Source organism: Taudactylus pleione, unplaced genomic scaffold, assembly GCF_031769625.1.
Source record: "Taudactylus pleione unplaced genomic scaffold, aTauple2 ptg001166l, whole genome shotgun sequence".
NCBI lineage: Eukaryota > Metazoa > Chordata > Amphibia > Anura > Myobatrachidae > Taudactylus > Taudactylus pleione.
This window is the reverse complement of record NW_028285567.1, coordinates 208090-228407: the sequence shown is the minus strand read 5'-3', so window position 1 is coordinate 228407 and position 20318 is coordinate 208090. Positions and strand designations below refer to the sequence as shown.

Genomic DNA, 20318 nt, shown 5'->3' with positions numbered 1-20318 from the left:
TTCCATTAAAAGCATAAAATATATAAAACTTTTCCTACTATTTAAGCTCCTGGATTAAGCGAGTGCCCAATGTGATATTCTGGCATTACATATATCCAATACTTAAGACATTATATATTTTTACAAGTATGGCGAGTAAAGCACTGGTGCCCTATCAGCTAGCATGCTTCATACATGAGTTGGCAGCCTCTCCTACAAATGATTGGTTTGTCTTTTTAAACTAACACTTTGATGCTTAGGGGCGAGGGGGTTCTGAATGTTCTCAACATGAATAAATGTTTTGCTAGAACACAAGCCTTATACTTTATATGTAACGCAGATACTGGCATGCTTCAAGAAATTCATTATTTTTATCCTCCCATGGGACATAAAACATTTACAACAGGTATAGAGCATATATGTACAATAACATCAGTTGTTAAAGCTATGTGGCAGATATAATTTACATTTGGTAAAACGTACTTTCATACAGTAGTGCTAGAAGGTTTGTGAACCTTTTTAGAAGTTTCAGAATTTTTGCATAAATGTGACCTCAAACGTGATAAGATCTTCACCTAAACCATAAAAGTCAAGAACGTAAATCAATGAGAAGCCGATCAGGTGAGTTTTGGTGGCCCTATCCTATAGAAGCATTAAGCCGAGTCTTTGTTATCAAAGTCTGGCCTTCACCATACACAGTTTTGCTAATGCATGCCATGTCTTCATCAAAGATGAGCTCTGAGGACCTAAGAAGAAGAGATATTGATGCTCATCAGTCTGGAAAAGGTTATGACAAAGGTTATTGGCCTTCACCAATCTACGGTCATTCAGATAGTGGACAGTGCAACAGCAATGTTACTCTCCCCAGGAGCGGTCATCCAACATAAATCAGCAAGGCACATACTATTCTGGGAGATCATAAAGAACCCAGGGTAACGTGACAGGGTCTGCAGATCTCTCTCACACTGGCTAAAGTCAATGCTCATAAGTCAACCATCAAGCAGACACTGCACAAACAGAGTGCATGGGGGAAAAGCAAGAAGCAAGCCATTATTCTCAAAAAGGAACATGACTGCCTGTGTAAAGTAAGCTAAAGACCACATGAATGAGACAGAAGACTAATGTAAAAATATTCTGTGAAAGGATGAGTTTAAAATAGATGTTTTGGGCTAAAATGAGAAACATTTTGTTTGGGTCAAACAACAAGACACTAAATTCCAACATAACCTTGTTGAAGAACAGTGGTGTCAGAACCATGGATTGGGGCACTTTTATGGTCACAGGACCAGGATGGCTTGACGTCATTCATAGAACTATAGATACTGGATTTTAGCACCTTCTACAGGAAAATGTCAGAGTTTCTGTCCACAAAACTTTTTAAGATCAACAGAAATTGAGTCTTGGCACAAGACAACAAACCCAAACACACAAGTCACTGTCGACAACAAAAAAACGGTTAAAGCAGTAGAAATTTTCTGTTTTGGAAAAGCCAAGTGACAGTCCAAACTATAACCCTAAAATAAATGCTGCGGCAGGACCTTAAAGACAGGTGCTCATGCAAGAAAGCCCAACAACATCTTCTGAGCTGGAGCAGTCCTACAGAAAGCTCACCAACATCTTCTGAGCTGGAGCAGTCCTACAGAAAGCTCACCAACATCTTCTGAGCTGGAGCAGTCCTACAGAAAGCTCACCAACATCTTCTGAGCTGGAGCAGTCCTACAGAAAGCTCACCAACATCTTCTGAGCTGGAGCAGTCCTACAGAAAGCTCACCAACATCTTCTGAGCTGGAGCAGTCCTACAGAAAGCTCACCAACATCTTCTGAGCTGGAGCAGTCCTACAGAAAGCTCACCAACATCTTCTGAGCTGGAGCAGTCCTACAGAAAGCTCACCAACATCTTCTGAGCTGGAGCAGTCCTACAGAAAGCTCACCAACATCTTCTGAGCTGGAGCAGTCCTACAGAAAGCTCACCAACATCTTCTGAGCTGGAGCAGTCCTACAGAAAGCTCACCAACATCTTCTGAGCTGGAGCAGTCCTACAGAAAGCTCACCAAAATCTTCTGAGCTGGAGCAGTCCTACAGAAAGCTCACCAACATCTTCTGAGCTGGAGCAGTCCTACAGAAAGCTCACCAATATCTTCTGAGCTGGAGCAGTCCTACAGAAAGCTCACCAACATCTTCTGAGCTGGAGCAGTCCTACAGAAAGCTCACCAACATCTTCTGAGCTGGAGCAGTCCTACAGAAAGCTCACCAACATCTACTGAACTGGAGAAGTCCTACAGAAAGCCCAGCAACATCTACTGAAATGGAGCAGTCCTACAGAAAGCCGACCAACATCTTCTGAGCTGGAGCAGTCCTATAGAAAGCCCACCAACATCTCCTGAGCTGGAGCAGTCCTACAGAAAGTCCACCAACATCTCCTGAGCTGGAGCAGTCTTACAGAAGGCCCGGAAAATCTACTGAGCTAAAGCAGTCTTACAGAAAGCCCGCCAACATCTACAAAGTAGGAGCAGTCCTATAGAAAGCCCACCAACATCTACTGAGATGGAGTAGTCCTGTAAGGAGGAATGGGCCAAATTTCCTCTAAGGCAATGTGCAGGACCAATCAATAATTACCATAACTGTTTGCTTGAAGTCATTAATGCTCAAGGGGACATCACACCAGTTACAGAGTCCTAGAGGGTCAGATACTGTTTCTGACAAAGACATTTTATACTGGATTATTTTGAAAATTATCTTGCTTTGTGTGTTATTAGATTTACTAAGTCTATTTAAATTACATAGATCAGGAGTATTCAACATGCAACCATCCAGCTGCTGTGGAACTAGACATTCCAACATGCCCTTCCACAGTTTTGCTATTAGGCATGCTAAAACTGTGACAGAGCATGTTGTGATGTGTAGTTCCACAGCAGCTGGGCTGCATGTTAAATACCCCTGAGTTGGATTACGCTCTGAACACATTTAAAGGTCACATATATGCAGAAATGTTATTTATTTATTAACAGTTTCTTATATAGCGCAACATATTCCGTTGCACTTTACAATTGTAAACATTAATAGAACAAAACTGGGTAATAACAGACAGATATATAGGTATTAAGGCCCTGCTCGCAAGTTTACAATCTATAGGGAAAAAGGCATTGATACACAAGGATAGGCGCTATATATTGCATTTTGGTCCAGCCAGACTGCAGAGTTTCTTGGTGGGCTGCATGATCCAGTCACACAAGAATGTCGGCCAAATGTCAGGAGGATGTGTAAGAAAGACAATGTGTGAGGTTATATGTGGACTGTAAAAGGGGATGTTATTAGATATGGAAGCTATGAAGGTTATGTGGGAGGTTCTGGAATCTGATAAGCTTAACTGAAGAGATGTGTTTTCAGGGAACGCTTGAAAGATAGGAGACTAGAGGAAAATCTTATTGTGCGTGGTAAGGCATTCCATAGAGTGGGTGCAGCCCGAAGAAAGTCCTGTAACCGTGAATGGGAGCAAGTAATGCGTGGGGATGAGAGATGCAAATCTTGTGCTGAGCGGAGAAGTCGGGTTGGAAGATATTTTGAGATGAATGAAGAGATGTATGAAGAGATGTATGTTGGTGTGGTTTATGTGTAAGTAAAAGTATTTTGTATTGAATACGGTAAAAACTGGCAACCAATGGAGGGGCTGACAGAGCGGGGCAGCAGACGATGAACGTTTGGAAAGGAAGATAAGCCTCGCAGCTGCATTCATAATGGATTGTAATGGTGATAGCCTGTTTTTGGGAAGACCAGTAAGGAGGTTATTAATAGTCAATGCGGGAAATAATAAGTGCATGGATTAGAGTTTTGGCAGTGTCTTGTGTGAGATATGGTCGAATTTTGGATATGTTTTTTTAGATGTATGTAATAGGATTTTCAGAAATTCAGACAATCCTAAAAAGGTACACATATTCTCTAGAACCCCTGTAACATTTTTTGTACATAAAATGTTCCCAGCAGAGTCTCAGAAAATAAACCTATATTCAAAGCTGGGAGTTCCAACCCTTCGGTATTAGCCATGTAAAGGACACAGGGTACCTTTACTGGTCAGGTATTGTTCAGACGGGCTGAAACAAGGAAGGATAATCCAGTTTTCTCCATGACATGGTTACATGGGGATTTGAATGTTGTAACATTTTACATGACTTATGCAAATAATTGGCAGATGTTTAGAAAAGCGCTGTGTTTACTGCTTGGTCACTCCAAGTACATAGGGCTGCCCAGGGGACGCATGAGCTGCCTGTGCCCACCTACTCCAGTCACCCGGAAGGATGCCAGTGCCCCAGACTCCAAACAGACCAGGTGCCTGTGCCCCCAGGCAGCAAAAATGGTTTAAGGCCGAATTGGGCCATAGGCAACATACTGGCTTGCACCCCCATTTGTCGCAAAAATAAAACAAAGTGGGGTTCAATTCAGCACAATGTGTTGGCGAGCATCACCATAATGCCAAACTGCTCAGATATCAGACAATTACAGTAACCTCATCATCACAAGTTTTCCTGCACACCCCTACAGTGGGCAAAGCAAAACAACTTGTGATGTAGACAGACATGATTTGCCATGGGGTTATGTGATCTACTCTCTAAACAGCAACAGGGCCCTATGCAGTGACCTATGATGGATAATGGATGATATGGCACCCCTGCCCCTAAACACAGAAGCTGGTGGTTGGTCTGGTGGGCAGACCAAAAACATTGTACTGTACCCCTGGGCACAGAGACTGGTGGTTGGTCTGGTGGGCAAAGAATAGGCATTGTACTATACCCCTGGGCACAGAGGCTGGTGACTGGTCTGGTGGGCAGATAATAGACATTATACTGTACCTCTGGGCACAGAGACTGGTGACTGGTCTGGTGGGCAGAGAATAGACAAACTGTACCCCTTGGCACAGAGACTGGTGACTGGTTATGGTGGGCAGAAAATAGACATACTGTACCCCTGGGCACACAGACTGGTGACTGGTCAAAGAATAGGCATTGTACTGTACCCTGGACTGGGCACACAGGCTGGCACACTCAAGGGGATGTACGGGACTGTATGGGAATAAGACAGGAGGACACTCACGCTTTGAGCACCGGCTCCTCAGGCACCACCGGCACCTGCTGCTGCTGGAAAGATTTGAGGGACTCGAAGGCTCTCATCAGCTTCTCCATGGTGGCCATGTTACCTCAGCGCACCCACCGCACAGCCAGGGCCGCCCGGCCTGTCCCCAGTCACTAGGGATACTGTAGCCGGACGTCACTTTGCGGACACACACCCGGCTGCCGACACCCGCCGCCCGCTGCGTCCCATTACCAACCGCCGGGACCGGAGAGGAATATCACTGACAGCTCCGGCCGCAACCTAACCCGCTTCTACGCTCGCAGCCAATGGGAAGCGTCGCAGCGATCAACATGACAGGGAAAGGGACCAGTCAGGATGCAGGGGAGAGGACCTAGCAGGAAGGTGGTTGGCGGAGAGCAGTCTTCGATCCCTCGCAGCCAGCGGCAGGAAGGGGCGGGACTAAGAGTCTAGAGAAGGATGATGGTGGCCGTCTGGTCCGGTGGTCACACTGGCTGCTCATGCTGATTGAGTCATCATTGCCAAGTCCGCTTACAGCAAGCGCAATTGGGCTTGTTTTTTTTTGTTTTGTTTTTTTAAGGTTGCTTATATTTGTGCTTGTATATTTTTTTGTGTGCATTGCCGAGGCGCCCCTGGAGGTAAGTGACTGTGTGTGTGTGGTAGTGACTGAGGGAGGGGGGAACAGAGCTGGCCCTAGACAAGATTTTGGGGCTACCCCCTGTGGGGTCCTGAAAATCGGTGTGGCCTCATGAAAGGAGTGTGGTCCCACTGTGCTCTGATCACAGCACCTCTCACCCAACACAGCACCCCTTTCCCACCACAAGTCACAGCACCCCTCAACCAGCACAGTCTGATGGCACCCGTCACCTGACCCAGCACTCCTATCCCAGCACAACACTTCTCACCCAGCACCCCGGCCCTCGCCCAGCACAACACAACACCCCGCTCTCCTAGCACTGAACGGTGTCCGCACCCATCCTCAACCAGCACCCTTAGCAGAGCACCCCTCTCCCAGTAGTGAGCACCCCAGCCGGCTCTCACCCAGTTCTAGACTTACATTATTTAAGAGCAGCCTGCAGAGCCGCCCAACTCTAGGTACAGCAAGCCGTGGGCGGTGGACCCGCTTTTCTCGACTCAGGCTGGCACTGCCTAGGGCCGGCTCTGGGGGGGGGGAAATAGAGGGCAGTAGCCAGAAGACAGGGAGAAGTTGGAGGGCCAGGCAAGAGGGAGAGGTAAAATAGGTGATGGAAATGAGGCAGGTGCATGGGGGCGAGTTAAAATGACTGAGGCTGTTAAAGAGGGGATAATGGAAATAGACAGGTGACAGGACGAAAAGAGGTAAAGAAGAGGGGTGGAGGAATGAGGAGAAGTAGAGTCGGGTAAAGGAAAGGTGGGTACACGCTAGACGTTAAGTTGCCCGATTCTGATGATCGGACCAACATATCGGCCAGTGTGTACCCCCGCTATGTGCGACCCTGCACACACGCAGGTCGTCCATCGGGGTTGTTCCGTCAGCCTGCATGTAGGGATGATGGAACGACCCAGATGCCGACGCTGGCAGGGTGGATGGAGCCCGGTGCCCGACATGTCACTGCATCGTGCAGTATGTATTGACTGCCCGATATATATTGCGTGGTTGGGCGTCGCATCGCTGGGTGCACACATTGGCAAGTGTGTACCCAGCTGAAGACTGGCAAAGGAATGAGGTATGAAAAGGGAGGAGGTAAAAATATGGAGGCTGGTGTAGAGGGAGAGAAGCAATATAGACAGATAAGGCTGTGCATACACTAACATATTTAGGTTAGTGAAGGGGGGAATAAAGGAAATTAGGCAGGTAGAGATTGATGACAAAGACACCCCCATAACTTGGGCTTTTTATGATTGGTTTGGGCTTGTTATGGGCTTGTTTTTTACTTATTGGTTGCTTATTTTTAATTTCAGAGTTGGCAACACTGCTGAGGGCAGTGAGGGACGTGCATACTGAATAACAGACTGGAAGCTTTGAAAGGAGGGTGACGCTTGAAATCATTGTTCTTCCTCTATTAACCATGGTTACTTGCAAGGAAACACGTGCAGTCATCATTGCGTTGCACAAAAACGGCTTCACAGGCAAGGATATTGCTGCTAGTAACATTGCACCTAAAGCAACCATTTATCGGCTCATCAAGAACTTCAAGGAGAGAGGTTCAATAGATGTGAAGAAGGCTTCAGGGCGCCCAAGAACGTCCAGCAAGCGCCAGGACCGTCTCCTAAAGTTGATTCATCTGCAGGATCAGGGCACCACCAGTGTAGAGCTTGCTCAGATATGGCAGCATGCAGGTGTGAGTGCATCTTCACGCACAGTGAGGCGAAGACTTTTGGAAGATGGCCTGGTGTTGAGAAGGACAGCAAAGAAGCCACTTCTTTCCAAGAAAAACATCAGGGACAGACTCATATTCTGCAAAAGGTACAGTGAGTGGACTGCTGAGGACTGGGGTAAAGTTATTTTCTCTGATGAATCCCATTTCAGATTGTTTGAGGCATCTGAAAAAACACTTGTCCAGAGAAGGAAAGGTGAGCGCTACTATCAGTCCTGTTTCATGCCAACAGCAAAGCATCCTGAGACCATTCATGTGTGGGGTTGCTTCTCAGCCAAGGGAGTGGGCTCACTAACAATTTTGCCTAAGAACCCAGCCATGAATAAAGAATGGTACCAAAACATCCTCCAAGAGCAACTTCTCCCAACCATCCAAGAACAGTTTGGTGAGGAACAATGCCTTTTCCAGCATGATGGAGCACATTGCCATAAGGCACAAGTGATAACTAAGTGGCTTGGGGAACAAAACATCGAGATTTTGGGTCCATGGCCAGGAAACTCCCCAGACCTTAATCCCATTGAGAACTTGTGGTCAATCATCAAGAGGCGGGTGGATGAACAAAAACCCACAAATTCTGACAAACTCCAAGCATTGATTAGGCAAGAATGGGCGGCCATCAGTCAGTATGTGGCCCAGAATTTGATTGACAGCATGCCAGGGCGAATTGCAGAGGTCTTGAAAAAGAAGGGTCAACACTGCAAATATTGACACTCTGCATAAACTTAATGTAATTGTCAATAAAAGCCTTTGACACTTCTGAAATGCTTGTAATTTTACTTCAATATACCATAGTATACTGTACCCTATACATTGACTGTATTGCAGTCTAAAGGCACACATCCACTACCCAATTAAACAGTGATTGAACGATAATGACATCGTTAATCGGGCATGCATATGTCCCAAACGACCAGCGATGCGCGCTCCCGCTAGTCGTTTTTGACATCATCACCCGAACATGCTGGTCAGTCTGCCGATAACGATAGATTGGCCATGGTTGGGGATGAGGGAGGGTGCCTACACTGAACATTCAGTGTAGGCACAGCACAGACTGTGAAACGACTGCACGATTACAATGTCGTAATAATGCAGTCATTTCACAGTCTGCTAGTGAATGAACCCTTTTAAGGTGCTTACACACTAGACAATGTGCTCCCGATGTGATATCGTGAGCTGATTCCCTTGAACTTTCCGCGGCAGCTCCCCGGCACTCCAGGACACAATATGGTGCTAAAAGTGTCCAATCTGACTTAAGATAGATTTTGTGCACGATAGATCTTATCTATACACAAAATTGTGTATAAGGTTGGCAAATCTTGCCTGCTGTAGGGAAGATCTGAAGATGCGATGTATGACCAGCGGGTACGTGCATTGTGGTCATGAGTGGACACTCAAGATTTGGAAATTTTTCACACAATTTTCATTCCAATGTGTCAAAATCAGGTGCATCGTGGAAAATCTCATCTAGTATGCAGGCACCTTGAGCCCCAGTTACAGAATCATGTCACTCTCCTCTGTGCCAGTCCTGGTCGCTTCTGGCATTCCTGCGACCTGAGCTGGCACTACTGCTGTGTGCCTGGCATTCACCCTCCTTACAGTTCCTGCGGTGATGGAGGATGGGCGTGGCTATCTTGGATTTGTCCACATGACTACAATCTGCCAACTGGATTCCAGCAGCTATGCTCACATGTCCTGCAACTCTCTTCTCCCTGAAAACAGTCTCCTGGCTGCGGTGGCTTTCAGCTCTGTTCCAGTATCTGCATCTGACTTCCAGTGTCCTGCTTACACCAGATAACTGCGTATAAGTGCTTCCTGCATCCATTCAGTTTGCATTCTTCCCAATCATCTACCATCTGGGCTGTTCTATACTTCAGACTCCTTCTAGCAAGTGTCCCACTACACACCGGTGCATGCATCTATCAGTACTGTGCAAACACACCAGTATCCTCATGGCATGCAGGCTGACACAAGTACTACAGGTACTTGCTGTATTCATCTTCTACCTGTCGCTGCTCACTACAGTTCTGAGTACAGTATCATCAAGAGATAATACCTATCGTGCTTCCGGCACTCTATCCAGTATTGTCCTAAGGACTATATCGTATTTGTTCATTCAAGCACCGATTCATATCCTCCTAGTAGGGGTCTCATGAGTAGGAACATTATAAAGGGCTCAAGATTACCTTACTCTCTCACATACAAAGCTAATCCCAAGGGTCCAGATCTGAATCTACAAAACGCCAGTAATGTGACATGTATACTGTGCCCTCTACCCAATAACTGGCTGTATACTGTATCCTATTCCCAGTGACTGTCTGTATACTGGACCCTCCACCCAATATCTGGCTGTATACTGTATCTCAGAGATTCTCAAACTCTGTCCTCGGGACCCCACACAGGTCACAGTTTCCAGGTCACCCAGCAGCTGCACAGGTGTAGTCATTACTGACACATTTTAAGAGATTCACAGATGGAGCTAATTATTTCACTTGTGATTCTGTGGGGAGACCTGGGGTCCTGAGGACCGAGTTTGAGAACATGTGCTGTATCCTATTCCCAGTGACTGACTGTATACTGTGCCCTCTACCCAGTGACTGGCTGAATCCTGAGCCCTATTCTCAGTGATTGGATGTGTACTGTGCCCTATATGCAGTGACTGGCTGTGTACTGTGCCCTATATGCAGTGACTGGCTGTGTACTGTGGCCTATACCAGGTGACTGGCTGTGTACTGTGCCCTATATGCAGTGACTGGCTGTGTACAGTGGCCTATACCAGGTGACTGGCTGTGTACTGTGCCCTATGCGTAGTGACTGCATGTGTACTGTACCCTATACACAGTGACTGGCTATATCCTGTACCTGATACCCAGTGACTGGTTGTATACTGTACCCCCTATACATAGTGACTGGATGTGTATTGTACCCTATACCCAGTGACTGGATGTGTATTGTACCCTATACCCAGTGACTGGCTGTGTACTGTGCCCTATACCCAGTGACTGGCTGTGTACTGTGCCCTATACCCAGTGACTGGCTGTGTACTGTGCCCTATACCCAGTGACTGGCTGTGTACTGTGCCCTATACCCAGTGACTGGCTGTGTACTGTGCGCAGTGACTGACTGTGTACCGTACCCTACACACACTGACTGGATGTGTACTGTACCCCCTATGTAAAAAAGTGGGAAACCATAAAGTCTGGGGTAATCTAGTAATGTACTCAAGTCAGGTGTTTCAAAAAGTAACAAGTACCCATTTATTTAAATACACATTCTATCACATCGCATCACCATGAAAGATGCATACATATAAATTAATAATCATAAAATGTATAAAATAAATAATCCTAATAGTAAGAAGGTGATCCCAAGAAAAACAGGTTAATACAATGTTAGTTCAGAATATATTGGTAAGTCACTGTCCAATTGTTAGAGTATTGGACTTTACATTGTTATGCCTGTGCCCAAAAATCAAATGTAGTAACCAATGAATTACCTGCAGACTCCTGTTGTGAAAACCATCAAGGGGAGGTAATAGCTGGTGTTTAAAGTGCTTTCAGAACGAATTCTATTGAGCCCGTCCACCGGGGAAGGAAAGTCCTGTGAATGCTGCTCCTAGGAAGAGTGCGGTCGCCTGTGAAGTTCAGGTCGCTCTCCAGGTGCACTGCAGCTCCGGCTGTAACAGTGCAAGGACATGGTCTTTGTTAATGGGGCCGCAACATTGCGGTATTGGTAAACTCACTTGGGGCGCTGGAAGTCGCGTACTCAGCGTTCGTTACAGACGTCCCTGTGCTATGTGAGTATCCGCTTCGGCTGTTGGAACACAGGAAGCGGTACTTTGTTGCAATGTACACGGCAATGAGCTCTACCCGTGTCTGGGGAGCAAGCAGGTTTGTTCCTCTGAATTTCGAAGAGTTTAAGGAGTCGGCAAGCACTTTGTAATTAAAAAAAAAAATTAATTGGTTAAGGAATAGTCCAGGTTATTTCTATGGGAGCACCATGAACTAAGAGAACACCTATGCGTGTCAACGTCATAAAGGCGTCTTTGTCAAGGCACTCTATCCAGTATTGTCCTAAGGACTATATTGTATTTGTTCATTCAAGCACCCTTTCATATCCTCATAGTAGGGGTCTGATGAGTAGGAACATTATAAAGGGCTCACTTTTACCCTACTCTCCGAGTTTGAGAACCTGTGCTGTATCCTATTCCCAGTGACTGTATACTGTGCCCTCTACCCAGGGACTGGCTGTGTACTGTGCCCTCTACCCAGTGAGTGGCTGAATCCTGTGCTCTATACCCAGTGATTGGATGTGTACTGTACCCCCTATACACAGTGACTGGCTGTGTGCTCTGCCCTATACGCAGTGACTGTATACTATACTCTATTCACTTACTGTGCTATACATAGTAACTGGCTGTATACTTTGCTCTATACACTTACTGATCATGTCTCACCTATTTATATATTTTCTGCTGTATGAGCTAGGAAGTTGACATCCTCTGTGACCAGCAGCTCATCCATCCTATAGGTAGCGCCTATCATTAGAGCTTACTCCCTTTGTATTACTATAATATTAGAGCTTACTCCCTTTGTATTACTATAATATTAGCACGGCGGGGAAGAATTCAGATGCCTTCAGCCAAATTGGAAGCACTCGCAGATCATCATCGTAATCAGTCTGCAGTTTCTTCCAGAGGGTCAACAACCTGCCAGTGCTCTGCCTCCTAACATACACATGTTATAACATGGGTTTCTTCCCGTCTCACAGATGAAACATACTTCACCTTTGGGATGCGCGAGACTGGCGCCAATTTTCCTGTTAGATCCAATGGTAAATCCAGATGTGCAACTTGGAATGGTAGGAGCCTTTCAACAAAGCCCCCTGTCGAAGCTGAATTAGTGGCTGAGACGGAATCAGCGTAAAAAATTAGCGTGCGTGATGCCATCTTGCGAATGGCAGCTACACTCCATTTTAGAAACAAGAATCTGCAAGATGCCATTTTGCGACCAGCGCCATTTTATGTTACAACTCACGAGCTAAGTACAGATGGCAATGTTTTTGATAATCTTTTTAGAAGCCATGACAGGCCCATTCTGGGGACAACCTTGCATAGAGAAATACCAAAACAACTAGAAAAACAGCCTCCTGAGAAAAGTAAATAGAATAGACAATACAGAATACTGTGAGTGTTTAACATACAAATTGGGAATCCCTGTATATAGACAAGTATAGTTGTGGCAATTGTAATATAACCCAGACAATGATCTACACAATTGAATTTGTCTGAATCCTAAACAGGTTTTAGTCTCACTCCCAGACAGAATGGCCCCAGCTTCAAAGCTAGGGGTCTCCACCTTGTTTGAGAAGTGAAGCTCACTGCCCATAACACATTTGCATTGCAGTTTTAAACTGTTAGTAAGGAATGAGATATATGTGTGTGTGTGTATATATATAATGTTAAATCCATCATAAATAGAATCTCATGCATAAACACCGCACATTACGCACAGTTGCGCTGCTAACATGATGCACAGTAGCGAATGCACAATATCCTGCATGCGAACACTGTTTATTAGCTGCATGCGTGCACATCTGCCCCACATCAGATAAACCTAACTAGTGTCTTTTATCATATCCCTAATACTTACATAATGCACACTTACACAAAAGGTTCCATAGCTATAAAGTAAAAGATCCAAGTTTTATTCATTTATTACAAATGCTGTGAAATAAAGACTATTTGGTATCTAAGGTTTAATACATGATAAATAAACCGTGTTTGGTATTATACTGATCTGCACTTTATCCACAGCTTTCTGGTATCATCGGTGTGAAGATCGGAACATGCGTTCGCAACTTATAGACCGTAAAGACATAAAGAACCAAAATGTACTTTGTAAAACCAACAGTCTAGATTTGCATGAGGTGGGAAAACGAAGGCAACCAGCTGCTGGAGGCTGGACTGTGGCCATTTGAATCAACGTGTTAAGTGCCTTGTAACAAACGCACCGTGAAGGAGAGCCAATGGAATCGCAAGAAGACCTCTCTTTTGTTCAGCTTATTTCTGGGGGGGTATAAATATGTGTGCTCTGACCCTGGGTTTCTAGTCTATTTTGCTGATTGACGGAGGTCTCTTGCTGATGCCGGAATCTGGTCCCAGAGCGCTTGCGTATGTATGACTATCTTGGGTCTGTATAATTTCTTTGCGCTAAATTGTACTTAGATCACAGCGTGTATTATCTGTACTTTGGTTGAATAATACTTTGTGCTTTGGAAACACTTGTTCAAGGTCTAAGGTCTTTATTTTACTGTATGACTGCGTATGCAAATAGCGTAAATCTTAGAGGTTATAGGCAGGTTTTAGAAGGTATAGGTAGGAAGGTATATAGCCAGTATCCTTACCCCCAAAAGACAGTTATGGAAATACTGGATCCTATAAATTTGTTTGATGGTCTCTATGCATTCAGAGATATGTAAAAAAACAGAATGGCAATATCGTGTAATACCGTCAAAAAAAAAGTTTTATTTTTTTAAGAATAATAAATGCACTCACCATTTACCGGTGGGTGATAGGCGTTGGACACAATTTTCACCGTGGTCCTGTGGTGGTTGCAAAATGTAACGTAGATCTGGATACCTTTGGGTTACTCCATAGATGGGGGGAAAACACATATGATAAGCTTCCATAGTGCAAATCAGTAACCTAATACAAGGTCCTACAAGGTTAAGTAGTATACTCACCTTGAATGGGGTGTGATGGAAGCCTTGGACATTTGTATTTTAAAACCGATGTCCGTTGGTTTAATATAGAGTTTGTTGAGCTTTGTGTAGATATTTAAATCCAAAAAAATTTGCTTGCAAAAATCCAGTAATCAAATAATTTATAGTTTATTAGTCTATAATGGTGTTATCTAATAACACCAGACAATAATAAAAATAATTTTCATTGTAAGTAGACATTGAAAACAATTATTACAATGAAATAACGCAATTAGGATTAAAAATATATATATTAAAAAAATAGAATAAAAATAAAATATATTTAAAAAAAAAACAAAATACATAGTTCAGATATGAAAAAGTGGAGATACCCAATGGGTTGTTACCTAGCAACGCGTTTCACAGAATGACCAGCCTGAGGAAGCAGACGGTTCTGTAAAACGCGTTGCTAGGTAACCACCCATTGGTTCTTTCCACTTTTTCATATCTGAACTATGTATTTTGTTTTTTAAACAATTGTTTTTCTTTAAATATATATATTTTTTTTAATTCTGATCTCTAAGGGGATTCCGGCATCGGTATATCGACGGCCAGAATTCCGTCCGCCAGTAATGTATCTACATTCCCTCCTACAGTCTCTATGTCCTTTTAGGTAGGTATTTTGCATATTGATATCTGTTCTCATCAAGTTGTTGGTCTTTGTGTATGCATTATAATGTCTATTATATTTTTTGTCATCAGTTATGATTAGCGGTATTACTAATGTACCATAAATAATAAAAAAATGATACTCCAGAAATAAAAATGGGTACGCATTCTTGGTGCATATGCGCAGTTTAAAACAAGAAGCATTTTGTGAAGGAAAAAGATAATTGCTTTTACGTTCAACTTTACATTACATGAGCCCTACGACTGTTTAAGGTGTGGTTCCCAAACTTTTTTGAATCGCGGCGCCCTAGTGCATCATAATTGTTTTCACGGTACCCCCAAGCCAAGAGTTTGTTATTGAGAAATTCAGAAAAAAAAAATGTAGTGAAGTAGTAAAGTTAAGTAAATTGTGCTTACTGTCATCCTTAGGTTCATTTATGTTGAGTTTGTGACAGGTTTGTGCTTCTGTTTGTCCACATATTTACATAACATTGACCATAAATAATTTGATTTGGTGCTGGACCACCAACCCGAGGCATGCGGTGCACAGTTTGGGAACCACTGGCCTAAGGTACAATGAAATGTACTAAACAGTTATTATTTTCAAATAAAATTTTACTTCTTTTAGGATTACATAACAAGTGTCAAGTTAATAACTGTTGTTGTTTTTGTTTTACATTGTCTGTCATCCTGTCCATTTGAAATGGACAGGATGACAGAGTTAAATAAATATGGTCGTAATTGGTCATCGCGCCATCATCCATTACCTCATCTTAAAGGGTTTAACACCCACAGAGATCCAAGAGGACATGGTTATGAAACTTGGGGAGGCAGGGGCGCTGAGAGCCATGCCGGGGAAAGGGGGCATGGCCTAATTGTGGGAGGTGTGGCCACACCCCCTTAGGATAAAAAAAAAAATTGCGCGCTGGGGAGGGCAGCTCCCTCTCAATGCCCCTGAGGGGAGGCTGCCCCTTCTTACAGCATGGTTAAGGAATGGGCAGCAGAATTCATACGAGGAAGGGAGAGCCTTGAAGACGATCCCCGTCCTGGGAGGTCAGTCACTGTTGCCACACAAGAAACCAGTGGCAAAATCCATGACATCATATTGGAAGATGGAAGAATAACAGAGCATTACATTGCCGACCATCTGTGTATCTTCCAGGAACGTATTCATTCTGTTATTTACAACGAACTTAAAAAGAGCGGTCGCAGCTCTATGGGTCCCAAATCAATAATGGAATATAAGGACCCAGCATACTGCATGTCCATTTATACACTTTATCCATTCAGCACTCATTATCACTGCATGTCACTGTGCATGATCAGGGCACCTCCCTCTGCACAGTAAACTCTATTCCCTATGCTGTTTAGTGTGGTGGTATGGGATATCAAAAAAGGAGGGCTGGAAGAAAATACATTTTATTGTCAACTACAAGAAGGCTTCTCTATAATAAGAGCAGTGAAATTGTGGAATGTACTCCCATATTATTATTATCCTTTATTTATATGGTGCCACAAGGGTTCTGCAGCGCCTCACAAAGTACATTAAAAAATGAGCAAATAAGAAGACAGCGACTTACAGTACAAAAACAATGCAGGACAAGGACATAAACATTGCTGCAACAGTGATCATACCACTCAAAAGTAGCAGGGCATCAGCAACCAAGTGTTAGGTGCCCTTGTGGGGAGTTTGGAGTAGATGATCGTATGAGTAAGGGAAGGAAAAGCACATGGGGAAGAGGGCCCTGCTCATGAAAGCTTACATTCTAAAAGGGAGGGGCAGACAGGGGTGACACAGAAGGGGTAGACAGTGAAGAAGCATGGAGCAGCAGGTTAGGACGAGAGCTGTAAGGATTTGATGAAGTAGTGGGTCTTGAGAGCTTGTTTGAAGATTTGTAGAGAGGTGAAGAGTCTGATAGGGAGAGAGTTCCAGAGGTAGGGAGTAGCACAGGCAAAATTTTGGAGGCAGGAGTGGGAAGAAGTAATCAGGTGGGAAGAAGAACCTTGAATTAGGTTCTGAAGGGGAGCCAGTGGAGGGCTTGTAGGAGAGGGGAGGCAGATGTAGAACGTTAGGAGAGGAAGATGAGAACATTGAGAAGAGATTGGAGTGGAGAGAGGTGGGAATAAGGGAGGCCAGATATGAAGAGGTTACAATAATCCAAGTTGGACAGGGAGAGGAGGATGTGGAGGGGTTCTAGTGGGATATAATGTCCCGACGTATGGAGTAAATTTTAGACGTAAAGTAGGTGGCAAAGGCAGAGATCGAGGAGGGGGGCAGAGGAGGGAGTTGAAAGTGGTGAAGAGATACCAGGGTTTGAGGACTGGGAAGAGATGAGATTATTTAAATATGACTGCCTAGAGGGATAGAGCAGCACTGTAGGATGAGAACATAAATTTGTAATGGAGGAAATCTGACAGTGTGTGATTTTCGCAACTGTCACTCAGCAGTTCGTGAACACTTTTTGCAGGTATCTGGTGCATTTGGAATGCCAGGGTTAAGGTGTGGATCTGCGGGGTGAGTAGTGGTCGCCGGAGCAACAGTCAAGAGCAGAAGTAAGGGAGGCATTGTATAGGGAAGTGGCCTCTTCTGTGCAGGGGAGAGAAGTGGGTCAAGCAGGGAGGAAAAAGCAACAGTCGATAGCCTCAATGTTAAACTTAGTAATGGTAGTCTTAAGGGAGTAGGGAGAGAGGGATAAGTTAAAAGAGAGAAGGTGATGGTCAGAGAGGGGGAATGGGGAATTGGTGTAATCAGAAAAATCACAATGGTGAGTGAAGATCAGGTCAAGTGAGTGCCCACTCATTTGGGAGGGTGAGAAGGTCCATTGGAAGAGACCAAGTGTAGATATGAGGTGTTTAGAGGCAGAGGATTCTGTGGAAATTAAATTGGAATATTAAAATCACCTAGAATAAAGGAGGGAAGGTCAGAGGAGAGAAAGTGAGGGAGCCAGGAAGCAAAGTTGTCAAGAAATTTGGAGGGGGGACAGCTACTCGGAGGTGTACTGGTTGGAAGAGGCCGTCGGTATTTCATACCGATTCCCTTCTGAGGGTATGAGTTGGGATGAGTAACCGGAGGGATAGAAGGACCCCAACACCACCACCATGGTGACCCTTTGGCCGGGAGGGTGTGGGAGAAGCTGTGGACCCCAGAGGAGAGAGCTGCAGGAGAAATGATGTCAGAGGGTGAACTCCAGGTTTCAGTAATGGCTAGATGTAGGGAGTTAGAGATGAAAAGGTCATGGATGGGGACCAGTTTATTACAGACCAATCTGGCATTCCAGAGGGCACAGGATAGAGGGACAGAGTGTGTGGGAAAGATGTGAACGAGATTAACAGGGTTGCTGTAGTGTGGATGTGAGATTAATTTGAGGGGCCGAGATGAATAGAGTGTAGTGATCGTGTGGGCTCCAGTGCTAGGAGGGGAACCTGTAGGAGTTGGGCAGGGGGGGGGAGTGTAATAAGATGTGGATGGAGGTGGGGTGAAGTGACAGGGAGAGGAGAGTGGAAGGAGAGATTAGCGGTGGGGTAGTAGGACCCTGGTGGGGTAGAAGAGAATGAAAGTGGAGTAATGGGAGAAGAGGGGGAGGAAGGCAGACAGAGGAGGGGAGATAAGAGTAGGAGGAAGTGGAAGAGACCAGGTAAATATATAAAGGTGGAAGCGCGGGCAGAACAAAGGATTAGGTAGACACGCCAGTGGCATAATGGCATAACTTTAGAGGGTGCACCCTGTCAAATTCTTGCCGCCAAACATATTAATTACAGACTAGAGCAGCCACGGCGTATTATTATTATCCTTTATTTATATGGCACCACAAAGGTTCCGCAGCGCCTTACATAGTACATAAACATAGTACATAAACAGTTGAGCAGAACAAGAACACAGTGACATACAGTTCAAGATAATGCAAGACAAGTACATGGTATATAATCATTGCTGCAATAGTAGCAGGATGGCAAAAAGCACGGGTTAGGTGCTTTTGAGTATAGAGTAGATAATATAAGTAAAGAAAGGATAAGCACAAGAGGAAAGAGGGCCCTGCTCGTGAGAGCTTACATTCTAAAGTGGATGGGGAGACAGACAGGGGTGACACAGATGGGGTAGACAGTGAGCATGGGACAGAGGGTTAGGATGACAGATGGGTGGATCCCTATTTTACAGTATGTGAGGAGGTCATTTGGATTAAGATTTACGCCACTGACATTCTACTTTAAGTGGCAGTTTTTGTAGGTGTCTGGGGAAAGCCATGGCTGTTATTTCAGTTTACGTGAAGCTTGATGGGTAGCTGAAGCCACTTCATCAAAGGCTATTTAGAGTTTGATTAATGTGTGTATCAGCTGTCTCAGGTAAATGTAGAAATTGGTGACAGTCGTTATTGTAAAGAGATGGTCAGATATAAAATAATGATAAGTTGTGATCAAGTGTGAATTCTGTGTGTGTGCGGCGTAGCGGACGGATTTGCTTCATAAGCCCTCCCTGCACAGCGCAGTGTCTCAGCCCCTCCTCTAGTCTAGGTCATGTGACCACGCCACATGCATACATAAACATATAAGTCTAAAATTATATTGCACAATATACGATTGTGAGAACCTTATAGCCGCAAATAAAAATCTCTTGTCTACCAGCCGGAGAAGTGAGACCATCCAATATAGTCCCTCCTGCAGAGCGACCTCATGCTTACATCACCAGCGTGCCTTATAAAATCGTGAGAGCGGGGCGACCATAGCCCGCACTGACTTCAACAGAGGAAGCGGTAAAATGCAAATGAAAGGAGATGGAAGTATTCCTCCCAAGACTATGTACTGTAGCGCTCTGTAATACCGCTTTATCCTGTGGGCTGCTGCTTTGGATGTTGTGACTGCCATTAAACTAAAAGGGAGGTGGACTTATATACTACAGCTATTATTGCTATTATATACTACAGCTACAGCTATTATTGCTATTATATACTACAGCTATTATTGCTATTATATACTACAGCTATTATTGCTATTATATACTACAGCTACAGCTATTATTGCTATTATATACTACAGCTACAGCTATTATTGCTATTATATACTACAGCTATTATTGCTATTATATACTACAGCTGGCATTATTGGAGACAAGGGTAAACACACATTTCTTATGGTTATTGAACTATGTCTTACTACTAAATAAGGACACAACTTGGCTGCCCGTTATACAAGGGAGATTTATTTCTTCTAATCAGCATTTTTATACCAATTAATATTGGAGACTGAAATATGTATTAGACTGTTTATGAGTGTATATTGTGCAATGTAATTTTAGATTTATATGTATGCATTTTTTTTTTTTTGTTAATATTGATTTTTGCTATACTCCAATGCACTCCTTGTTATTAAGAAATAACATTTGATTTGTATTATTGTCTGGAGTATATCAGATATGCTCTGTAGGAGCAGCAAAATACCTACACAAAAGAGAGTGTTTTGAATTTGATCTTATAGATTGGAATATACTGTATATGCACCTAAATGATATCTGTTTTGCAAGCTCTGAGACTCCCACTT

At 44.1% G+C, this 20318-nt stretch overlaps 1 protein-coding gene across 5 annotated transcripts in view; it reads right to left on the bottom strand.

The window, feature by feature from the left end:
• HTT (huntingtin) overlaps positions 1–5367 on the bottom strand; it is a 193421-nt gene extending 188054 nt beyond the window's left edge. For all 5 annotated transcript variants that reach the window (XM_088462238.1, XM_088462236.1, XM_088462240.1 and 2 more), the window contains exon 1: positions 5065–5367. In XM_088462238.1, coding sequence (XP_088318364.1) covers positions 5065–5162 — 98 coding nt within the window. In that variant the 5' untranslated portion in view covers positions 5163–5367. The remainder of the gene's footprint in view (positions 1–5064) is intronic.
• Positions 5368–20318: the final 14951 nt, after the last annotated feature.